The 12399-nt window shown below is 41.1% G+C and overlaps 1 protein-coding gene across 2 annotated transcripts; it reads left to right on the plus strand.

Annotated features, from left to right (window-relative positions):
- The first annotated feature begins 730 nt into the window (after positions 1-730).
- On the plus strand, positions 731-11577 carry LOC133140304 (endoplasmic reticulum aminopeptidase 2-like). 2 transcript variants are annotated; one of them, XM_061260134.1, is made up of 19 exons: positions 731-861; positions 1489-2060; positions 2580-2718; positions 3084-3218; positions 3379-3499; positions 4061-4215; positions 4447-4560; positions 4944-5075; positions 5214-5345; positions 5678-5746; positions 6108-6283; positions 6770-6849; positions 6954-7137; positions 7666-7822; positions 9385-9569; positions 9796-9957; positions 10198-10338; positions 10470-10551; positions 11302-11577. In XM_061260134.1, exons 2-19 carry the CDS (start codon positions 1585-1587, stop codon positions 11458-11460), a joined length of 2799 nt encoding a protein of 932 aa, XP_061116118.1. In that variant the 5' UTR covers positions 731-861; positions 1489-1584; the 3' UTR covers positions 11461-11577. The 2 variants fall into 2 exon arrangements, with proteins under 2 accessions (XP_061116118.1, XP_061116119.1); XM_061260135.1 differs by lacking the exon at positions 731-861 and adding an exon at positions 970-1066.
- Positions 11578-12399: the final 822 nt, after the last annotated feature.

Raw genomic sequence — 12399 nt, forward strand, 5'->3', positions numbered from 1 at the left:
ACTCCCTGGAACATCCCACACCTGCTAAAAGCTTATACTGCACAACATTATGTATTTGAATCAACACAATTTGTTCCCAAATTCCCTATCCAGTCTGAGAAAAACAGACATGCATATTTATTGAGAATTTAAATTCTCTTGAAGGAGCTCTAATACACTCATCCACCATACAGTGTGTGTGTGTGTGTGTGTGTGTGTGTGTGTGTGTTTAGCCCTGACCCTCCTTTATTGTCACAAAATATCTGTATAATGTATTATACAACGTTCCTAATTTGATTAAAGGAAAAGCTATACACTCTCAGCATGAAATGAAATGCTTGTCGCTGGGGCAGTACCCTATAGGTGCATAAAATTGTACCCCTAGCCTTCAGTATATAATCAATTTGTACCTTTCTTGCTTGGAAATGCATTTGCATACAAATAGAACATTACTATACTTTCATGGTACATTTGGGAAATTTGATTCTTGAAGAAAAAAAATGTACCTCCACTGACACTTTATTTAGTGTAGACATTATTCCTTTCCTTTTTCATGTCTAAAGACAGATAATGTATTAATGAACAAGTGGTGAAGAGCAGAAAGGTTAAGGTAATAAACATGTTTTGATGCTGGCGTTGTGAAATAGCTGGGCTGGCAAAGCCGTGTTTTGTTCTGAGCAGCTATTGTTGGGCGGGAGAGCAGGCAGCACAGCTCTGTTCTGCTGTCATTAGCATACGTGACGCAGCGTGCTGCAGCAGCATTAGCAGCGCTAGCAGTGGCTGCTCCACACCAGGGAATTCTGGGTCAGACTCATGAAAGAGAAAATGAAAGCTGAGCGTCGGGGCAGAAGAACAGGCCTGGATGATGCGGCTGAATTGAAGGTAACCAAGTCCATCGAATGCCATCTGAACGCAGGAATACTGTGCTGTGTCTGAACATGTTGTGTCTGTGCTGTGGGGGTCTGTCCGGCCCGGGGGAGAAAGGAGGGGGGAGGGTGGGCGGAGAGAGCTGCCAAAACCAGGAGCCGACTTGGCTAGTGCTGTGGGGAAACGAGTTTGAGTGAACGAGCCCTTCTTCCTGCTGTTGGTAGGTCTAATCCACATCCCACGAGCTCACACAGACACAGCCTGCTCTGTTTCCACCACACACTGAGGGGAGAGCCACTAATGTACCACACAGTCTGACCTTGTGCTATTTACTGAGGAGATAAGGCTTGCACAGTTCAGGACTCACAAACTTTTTACTGGTGTGTTTGCGTCTGGGCACAGTGCAGCTTGTGCACTGTTCCTTTATGGTGTGCTCATTGTGTTGTTTTTCAAGGAAAGGTCAAATACAAGACAAATGTATTTTTAGAAGAGCTGTACACTCGTATTTTTCTATTTGTCTGCAGTGTGTGTGTGTGTGAGAGAGAGAGTAAGAGTAATTGTATGTGTGTATGTGTGTGTGAAAGAGAGTGTCTGAGAGTGTGATAGATATCTAATGTTTCTCTGACCTTTCCCCTCTGATAGGTTGAAATCATTGCTGCGAATCATTCCTGAATACTTGGAATTGAATGAAAACCAGACAGAAACCCTTTTTTTAAACGTACTATTCAATTCTAGATAATGTTTCTCCTGATACTAGCCCTGTTGCCGTACTCAATTGTCAGTGCTAGCAGTGATGACTCAGCACATGTGGCCACAAACGGACTGCCGTTCCCATGGAGCAAAGTCAGGCTCCCGACCTACATCATCCCCATCCACTACCACCTCCTCATCCACCCCAACCTGACCACCCTCAACTTCACCGGCTCGGTGAGGATTGAGATCGACGTCAAAAACAACACCAACTGGGTCGTGCTGCACAGCAAGAAGCTTCAAATCACCACGGCGACAGTCCTGGACGAGAGCGAGGCCGTCCAATCAGACAAGCAGCTCCCCGTCCTGGAGTATCCGGCCCATGAACAGATCGCCATCTTCTCTCCGAAGATCCTGAGCAGTGGAGAGAAGTACTTCCTTCACCTGGAGTTTGCTGCTCCGTTAGCTGATGGGTTCTACGGTTTCTACAGAAGTACCTACAAAACAAAAAGCGGTGAGACAAGGTAAGGAAAATATTTCACAGGACAGCTCAAGCTAGGTTTTGAAAAAGACAAGCTACCAGTTAGACCAGCTTATGACCAGCTCAGCTTTCAAGCTGGTGAAGCTGGCATAGTTGGATTTTACAGCAGGGTGGTGATAGAGAGGGAACTACACTGAATACCTGCAGCTTTGGTTCAACATGGACATGCTCACTTATCATCAGCCCCTGGAACAGGAGAAGTCAGACATAGTATTAGTCTCCAGTAAATGTGTGCAGTGCAATATTGACCAATTAGCCCTGCTCAATAAATTAGCCTTGGACTTGAATTGACTATGGACCTGATTTACTAATGCCTTTAGCATGCGCAAAACCTTTTAGCACAAACAAATGATTGGTGCAAAACAAATACCACATCCAATCATCTGTCATTTTATTGGTTTTGTGTTCACCATAAGGTTTTGCTCATGCGAAAGGTCTTAGTAAATCAGAGCCTATGTGTGAACTCTGTCGATCACTGACATTATGCATTTTTTGTGTGCAGGGTGCTGGCATCGACACACTTTGAACCCACCTCAGCACGGATGGCATTCCCATGCTTTGATGAGCCCAGTTTTAAGGCGAACTACTCTGTCAGAATAAGGAGGGGACAGAAACATGTTGCACTGTCCAACATGCCCATTGTATGGATGCACCTCTCTGTCTTTTATATCTATACTAATATTTGATATTAATGGGTTGGGTTTTATGTTGTACTTTAAAAAAGACCTCCAATGCAATTAACCTCCAGTGCAATTGAATAAAAATGGCATAATTCAGAGTAATAATTAAGACTAATTCGCATACCATTTCAAGTCCTTGGGAATATTTCCAAGTCTAAAAATGCCTGTTAAGTCTGAGAGCAGGTGCCAAATTAGCAAACACAGAAGGGCTGACTCTGTAGTTTGTTCAAGTGCAATGTACACACAGAGTAAAAGACATTATTAACTCTTTACCTTCTTTGCTATTGAAGTAGATAGAGGTATAATAATCTTCTGATTTCATGTAGGAGCAAACCATTGCTCTGGATGATGGTCTACTTGAGGACCACTTTGAAGCAAGTGTGCGGATGAGCACCTACCTGGTGGCGTTTGTCGTGTGCGACTTCAAGTCTGTCACCGCAAGAACCACATCTGGAATAGACGTATGTGCTACAAACAAAATCCCATTTGACTTCAAGCCCTCTTCCACTGAACTCTTAAGATTAGCATGTGGCTTATGGTAGATGCATTAAGCTCAAAGATATCCGTTAGAATACATTTCTGCTGAAATGTAAGATTCATGCAGTCTTCTTCCCACTGTAGGTCTCTGTATTCGCCGTTCCAGACAAATGGCACCAAACTCCTTATGCTCTGGAGGCTGCAGTGAAACTACTGGAGTTCTACGAGAAATATTTTAACATCTACTACCCCCTCCCAAAACAGGGTAAAGCCAGCTGATTCTGATGCTCATCATATCTCACACACATACTTATTCAGATTTGTAAGGATATGAATGCAGTTATTTATCAACTTATGCAGTTATTTATTTGGAAACTGGAAATGTAAAAGTGTGGGGTATGATTACAATGTAATTGATAAATGCAATACATTTAGTCCCTGAAAATGGGGTGGGAGACTATGTATAAAAAGGGCTGAAATTCATACACAGTTCACCAATATGGATTTAAAAACCTGGGTGAACGGTGTAGGAATTGCAGCCCTTTTTATACACATGAAAGTCTGCACTTAAACCACAAGGTGATTGTTTTATTTCACCTGTTTGTTTGCTGGAGTACAGAGCGAAAACAACAGAAAACATACATACTTACTTGACTGCACTGTAGGCCTAAATTATTTTTTCTTCTTGTACATTTCTCTTTCTGCCTTTCCCATCACACTCTGTGACACAGTGTGAATTATTCTCAAACTGATTCACCGAACCTCAGGGATCTGAAGCTGTGATTGGATTTCAGCTCCTGCTGTTTGCTTCCCATTTCTCCGTTAGATTTGATCGCCATCCCAGATTTCCAGTCCGGCGCCATGGAAAACTGGGGTCTGACAACCTACAGGGAAACTTCCCTCCTGTTCGATCCCGAAATGTCGTCAGCATCGGACAAGCTGTGGGTCACCATGGTGATCGGACATGAGCTGGCTCATCAGGTGCGTCCAGTGTGGCTGTACACAGGGCTGTCACTAGAGGGCTGACACTGTACAGATGCAGAGCCAAACATAGGCAACATTTTTCAGGAACTTGGATTATAAACTGCCAGTAGAATCGTCATACTGTATGCTGAATATTTTCATTAAATTCATGCTGTCATTTACTGCTGATCATTGCTGCTGTGAGTTTAATTGTTTGACATTCTGAGGGTTCCTCTTTCTCTCCTCTAGTGGTTTGGGAACCTTGTGACCATGGAGTGGTGGAATGACATCTGGCTGAATGAAGGATTCGCCAGATACATGGAGTTTGTTTCCGTGGATGCCACCTACCCTGAGCTCAGAGTGGTACGTCCCAGTTATTCTTGAAGACACACGCCATAAATATCCAAATATAATAATGCTGAGGCCATAGTTGATGTCACAATGGCCTCAGCAGTCACTGATGTTTCTCCAAGATATTTTAATACATGCTGTATACATTTATATATGATATTTATATACATTTATATACATTTAAATACTCAAAATTTTCTTCGAGAACAATGCTTAGTGATAAGTGTGTCTTCAGAAAGAACAAGGGACAGATAGTAAAACATAAAACAAACTAAATAAAATCAGAAAGGCAGACAGACAGTCAGACAAATTGATAGGTAAGTAATACAGTCAGCAAAATGAGTCTCAGTTACATTTTTTCCCTTATAAAAATCAGACTGATTGTGCTCCAATAGGAGGACTATTTGCTTGGCACCTGCTTTGCTGCTATTGGTAGAGATTCACTGAACTCCTCCCGACCAATCTCCAGTGCCGCTGAGAACCCCACTCAGATTAAAGAGATGTTTGACACCGTGTCCTATGACAAGGTAACGCACTCCAAAACACGTGCGGACTTCAAGAGTATTTCTTTACATGATCTAAACAATAATTTGCTGAGTTCATGCACATTTGAAGTGCATCTGTGACTCTACTTGTCTCACAGACTGTCATTTCCTTTGTCGTAGGGAGCCTGCATTCTGCACATGTTGAGACACTTCCTGACAGAAGATGTCTTCCAGAGCGGCATCATCCGCTATCTGAGGAGGTTCAGCTACAAGAACGCCAAAAATGAAGACCTCTGGGACAGCATAGCAAATGTATTTCTTCATCCCTTCCTCCTGGCTCTCACTCTCTTATGTCCCAGAGAACTTTTAAATCTTTAAATATTTCAACTTTTATTTTATTTTTTACATTTCATAAAGTTAGCAGTCTGAACAGTTACATTACATTGCATTGCATTGATTTGGCAGACACATAATGAGTGCATAAGGGCAGCAAGTGTAAAGCACCCTGCTGCAGCAGTTGAGTTGTTGTGTAGGGCTGACAACATTTGGTTATATTTGCTGTATTTCACAGTGTATATTGAGTGTAAATATATACAAATATATTCAGTATTTAGATATGGATAATATATAAATCTGTTTTACAGACGTGCAGCGATGATGACTTCACCTCTGGGGAGTTCTGCTACAGCAGTGGCCAAGCAGCCAAGAATGCAGTGAGTGGATTTAACTTTCTGTTATTTTATTTCTTTCAGTTGTGTTTTTACCATTTTATTTTTTTCATTCATATTTTATATCCTGAAATGTGTGTGTGGTGCATTTCCATTCTGCTTGCCATACACCTGCTTTTTTGCAATTCTGGTGTTTTAAGCACTTTAATTAAATTAGCGACATTGTACATATTACAAAAGGTATTATTATTACCATTATCATTGTTATGTCATCAATATCATTGTATACTGATGATGTTGCTAAATTACCTTCTGGAATGTCCTTGTTGAGCATTTATTGTATTGTGAAACACCCACCAGGTGGCGCTGTGCTGTTAAAGTTGACCCTGCTCTTCTTGCTCTGTAGTATCGCTATGCAGGAGAGCACCTGGACCTGAAGGAGATGATGAACACGTGGACCCTGCAGAAGGGCATTCCGCTGGTCACTGTGGCCCGCCAGGGATCAGTCCTGAGGATAACACAGGAGCGCTTCCTGAAAACCTTGCTTCCCAGTGATCCGTTATGGCTTTCCATGCAACAGGGGTGAGAGAGGAGTTTTCCCAGGTTTCCCAGTTAAATAAACCTTGCTAAGGAACACTGCCTAATCGTCCATCAGCATTAATAGGCTTCACACATCAATTGTATTGATAGCTCTATGTGCTGAATGCCCTTAATTGAGCTGCTGACTGGTCACCCTCCAGTCAAAATCAGATGATCACCTTCACCATCTTCTTGGTTCCTTAAAATGTCCTTATGCACTAGGCTATATGATATTTATTCATTCTTAAGCAAGAAATATTTGTAGTTAAGAAAATATTTACTATTGGAGCTTGAAAAGGCGAGGTATCCCTAAGACCCTCTTACTCAAACCATGGTCCTTGAGGGCTGTGAAGTGGCTGTGAAGTCTGGCCAATGAGCAGCTCTAATTGTTCAGTTAATTCAGGGAGGAAAGAAAACCAGAGCTGGATTCGGATTTGAGAGCCAGATTTTCGTATCCATACCCTTAAATGCATGATGCGTGTTTTATAGATACCTGTGGCATGTTCCTTTGACATACATGACAAGCAACTCCAAGACTGTTGTGAGACATCTGCTGGAAACACAATCCGGTAATAATGTTCTTGTTACTTTTAAATTATTGTTATTGTATGTTCTATTTTCACCCTCTGTACTTGTACAATACATGTATCTCACACGGACTGTCCTACTACAGACACCCTTGAGATACCAGGAGATGTTAGCTGGGTGAAGTTTAATGCCGACATGAATGGATATTACATTGTGCACTATGAGGGAGATGGATGGGACAGCTTAATTAACCTCCTGAGGAGGAACCACACTGCACTGAGCTACAAGGACAGAGCCAACCTGGTTCACAACGCCTTTCAGCTCACCACGTAAGCCTACTGTTCACCACACCATGTCATAATGCTCACTTTTATCTGTTTATATGTTTTTGCCCTGCATTTATCAAGAGTCTGTCAGACAGATGTGGTAAGATACTAAGGTGAAGCTAGGGGAGAGTACAACAATTTTATCTCTCTGGAAAAAAACACCAATCTCTTGTATGCGTATAATGCATATAGGGTGGCCTGTAGCATAGTGGTTAAGGTACATGACTGGGACCTGCAAGGTCGGTGGTTCAATCCCCGGTGTAGCCACAATAAGATCCACACAGCCGTTGGGCCCTTGAGTAAAGCCCGTAACCCTGCATTGCTTCAGGGCAGGATTGTCTCCTGCTTAGTCTAATCAACTGTATATTGCTCTGGATAAGAGCATCTGCCAAATGCCATTAATGTAATGGCCATTAATGTCAATTATGAATATATAGACAGTTTCTCAATGCTGGTGTGTACTCTACTACATATTAGATTCATATTTACATTCCACCAGATGGGCCTCACCATAGCTGTTAATGTTTTCAGGGCAGGAAGGCTTCCACTGAATAAAGCCTTGGACTTGACTGACTACCTGAAGTCTGAGACGCACAATGTTCCCCTCCTGCAAGGACTAGGCTACCTGGAGACCTTCTACAAGATGGTGGAAAAGAGGAACATTGTCGATGTCACCCAAAACTTAAAGGTATATGTTGCTGTATAGGTATTTATAGGTATTTACAGCATGTTTACTGCAACATTATCAAAACCAAAAAACGTTTTACACATTGACCACACCGTGCCCAAAGAGCTAGCCTCAGGTTTGTGGACCTGGCCTACTTTGTGGCTGTCTTTGGCAGTGGTTCACAAACCTCTCCTTGGGGACTGTCAGCCAGATCCAGGTATCCAGAAACGATTAAGCCTTAATTAAGCCCTGATAATTTAGTTGTATCAGGTGTGCTTGAGATGGACCACATCAAATTGGGCAGCCTGTAGTGGCTAAGGTACATGACTGGGACCTAGAAGGTTCAAGCCCTGGTGTAGCCATGATAAGATCTGCACAGCTGTTGGGCCCTTGAGCAAAGCCCTTAACCCCACATTGCTCCACAGGAAGCAAGCTCCTCATTGCTGCTGCTAAACATCTGTGCTAAACAATGTGCTTCTTACTGATAAACTAAAGGACCACATGTGCTCAATTCATAATTAATGCTTCAACAATGCAGGCCTTGTCATTTTGTAATCCACTCTCCACAAATTATGTCTGTGACTTTGCAGAGAATGCAAAAAATGCACAGACTGTCAAGTCAGACAGTAACAATGCAGTACCGTTTGTCAGCTCAACCAAGCTATTATAGTTAGTCACAAATTAACAGCCAAAAACACCCAGAGAGACACAGTTTTGTGCTCTCAGTCACCTAGATACTGCAATAAGGGGTAGTTGTTTTTACCAGAGCAGACCCTTGGCCAAAATCTTATGAAATCCTCAAATCCTTAAATGGTATCAGGCCATTGTAGAGAATGTGCCTCTAAGGTAAATTAATATTTGTGACATTACCTTTTAACATACATACTATTTCACGCAATACAGCAACAAGGCAGCAATAAAATGAAGCAGCAATAATAGGGAGCATCGCCACCCTTGGAATATTTTTGTCATGTGCAAAATTAAGGTAATATTGATTATCTGAGTTTAACAGGTACAGCAAGTTCAATGCAGTACTATTATCTGTTTACATTGAGTGCACTGTCTACTCACTGTCTATATTTGGGACCGATGTCTGATCACCTGTTTTGGCCTATATCATAAGCCAGTATAATGGTTTATACTGTATTATAGCCAGTATTAATACATTCTAATCAATGAACAATTACTATACAATTATGCCATTATTTTTTGCCCAAATAACACTAATACATTTCACACCAAATTGCACACTTGCTTGCTTCTTGAATTCTGAAAACTTAAAGAAAGTGAAGTGAATTAATCTAAAACAGTTCATTATATACATTCCTTCATGTGTGTGTGTGTGATTCTCTTGCTTGTAAACATAGAGACAGACCTAATAAATGGCTTTTAGCCTGAGCTACCATAACTTGTTCACAAACACACTTTAATAAATATGTCCCCAAGTCCACTTGCTTTTGGAATTCTAGACATCTTGCAATGAAAGTGAATTTACCTGAAATATTGCATTATATGTGTATGTCTCTTCTCATGAGAGACAGATATTTTCACCAAGTTTCACAATTTCTGTGTTGTATTCACAGGCGTACATTCTGCACTACTTCAAATCAGTGATTGACATGCAGACCTGGAGTGATGCAGGGTCCGTGTCTGACAGAAAGCTGCGCTCTGAGGTGCTGTCTGTGGCTTGTGACCTTGGCTATCCCCCCTGTGTCCTAAAAGCAATGGACCTGTTCAACAACTGGGTGAAGTCTAATGGCACAATGAGGTCATTCAACCTTCCACCTCTTCTTTGTGTCTGCATATTCTGTTCACTAAAACAATACGCCGTTTGAGTCAATGCTATCTGCATGCTACATTCCCGGCATGCCCTGCAGTTGCTGAAAGGATTAAGCTACAATGGATATATGTTGCACATTTGATATCCACAAGAGTATGGTATGCATTCTGTCAGTTACTTTTTAAAATCATTCTCTTTGATGTGGTCTCTCCAGTCTACCTACCGATGTAACTGAGACCATTTATTCCATCGGTGCCCAAGAAGATGGAGGCTGGACCTTCCTCCTGGAAAGATATCAACTTTCCTTCTCAGAGGCAGAGAAAGACAAAATCATGGGAGCATTAACTACCAGCAAAGATGCTGATAAACTTTCAAGGTGAATTAATGAATGTTCTGTTTGACAACAGCGTTTAAAATGCTGCTTCATGAGAGTGAAGTGTTTTTTAATTGTTTCAAACATGGTGGCAGAGGGAATTCCGCAATTTGGTGCCAAACATTACTGCAGTTGTTCTGTACCTGTTGCACCTAAGGTCCCCATGTGTCCACAGAAATATTCCTTTGGGCCCCAGTCCCATTGCATTGTGGGATCTGATAAGGTTTATGTGATTTTTCCCAGGCTGCTGGATTTGGGCATGAAAGGAGAGGTGATTAGGACACAGGATCTCTCCACGCTAATCTACACAGTGGCCAGAAACCCCAAAGGTCACTTTATGGCCTGGAACTTTGTTAAGAAAAACTGGAATGCACTGGTTGAAAAGTATGGACATGTTTGTTTTAATTCTTGTTAATCTATTAAAAATAATCTAGTCAATTTTAATGCTCTCAAGGATATGTTTTTAAATCACGTCATACTTTTAAGCATGTCTTTCCGTCTGTTTCTCCCGACAGATTTCAGCTGGGATCTTTCTGCATTCGATCTATAATAATTGGCACAACCGCACAATTTTCTTCTAAAGAGGAGCTTGGGGAGGTAATTACACGACCTGTCCTCTATGTCAGAGGATTTTAAACCACAGTGAATGTAATGGTGCACAACATGTAGCTGGCATGTTTTATGTACAACGGATACAGTAGGCTATGCAGCAGATTAAGAACTAGGCCAGTCTAGTAGTATCCAGTTTCAAATAAATTAATAATATACACTCAGTGATCACTTTATTCGGTAGACCTGTACACCAGCTTGTTAATGCAAATATTTAATTAGCCAATGATTTGGCAGAAATTTAAATGCACAAAAGCATGGAGAAGTAGTCAAGAGGTTCAGCTGTTCTTTAGATCAAATGTCAGAATGGGGAAGGAATGTGATCTAAGTGACTTTGACCATGGAATGATTGTTGGTGCCAGATAACTGCTGGAATGTGTCTCAGAAACTGCTGATCTCTTGGGATTTTCACACACAACAGTCTCTAGAATTTGCAGAGAATAGCGTGAAAAACCAAAAAAATCCAGTGAGCATCAGTTCTGCAGTCATAAACGCGTTGTACTTGAGAGAGGTCAGAGGAGAAGGAACAGACTTGTCGAAGGTGACAATAATGCAAATAACCACTCATTACAACAGTGGTATGCAAGAGCATATCTGAACACACAACGCATCAAACCTATAAGTGGATAGGCTACAGGAGCAGAAGACTTCCAAGTATAATAAATAAAGTCTAATAAATACTGAATAAAGTTCTTAGTGAGTGTTTAACACATGTGGAATGTGCTTCTTTTTTTCCAGATCAAGGAATTTTTTGAGTCCATACGAGACCAGTCATCCCAGCTCCGGGTCACCCAGGTGGCTGTGGAGAACGTGCAGAAGAACATCATGTGGCTGGAGCGGAACCTGGAGCCATTGCGGATGTGGCTACAGAACAGTACTCCCCGAGGCACAGATTAGATTGCAGCACCAATCTGCAGGCCAATCACAAAAGACAATGCTGATGTCAGACTGTAGCCACAGTACAGCAGCCTGTGTCTAATGTCACATAACCAGTGACAACAGGTCCGCTTTTTGTGACTGAGCACAGAGATTCCCGAGCTCCCTTTCACTTTGCCTTCTTACTCTGCATTATTGGATCGATGGAAAATATTTTTCCCAATCATTTTTTTCATAATGTTGTCAATGAGTATCAACACCCAACCCATCACTGCAACTCGGAAAATAAGTATTCACATGTTGTGAATCACAATCTGTTGGAGTCCATATAAAATGATCTCAAGGTATCAAGACTGATATGTAAGATTTTTATTTTTTTATTTTTTGAGTTTGCGCTCTACTAGCTACTGTGGGCTACATAAAGGTTATTTCCTACATTAAAAGTTATGGAGATGGTTTAAACATAAGGAAACTGATCAAGCTTGTGGTATCGAAATAGAGTGTTTTACAGTTTTTATTATTAATAATTATTATTATTGCAAATATTTTGACTGAATGAGTATTCCATTTTTAGTTGGTTTTTTTTGTAATGGTTTGAGGTTATGCATGATATTTGTAATGGTTTGAGGGATTTTTATATTTTGCTTGCAAATACAATTTGAATATGTGTGCATATGGTTGATTTTGTGTTGCGAGGTGTTAATATACACATTTGATAATTGTAGAATACATAATGGGGAACAAAATGGGACAGACACTCCAAAAAACAAACTGCTTCAGAGTATGCACTTTTGTCATATTTTGTAATCAACCAATTAAAAAACTTGATAATAATGTATATGAAAGTATTTTCTTGATACACAGTCGTCAAGCTTTGTTCTCACGAATGAAACAATTCATAGCCGATTTGGAAGTAACAACGTAGCAATAGCTACGCTCCAGACCGACTCACTAAATGTA

This window comes from Conger conger, chromosome 11, assembly GCF_963514075.1.
Source record: "Conger conger chromosome 11, fConCon1.1, whole genome shotgun sequence".
Classification (NCBI taxonomy): Eukaryota; Metazoa; Chordata; class Actinopteri; order Anguilliformes; family Congridae; genus Conger; species Conger conger.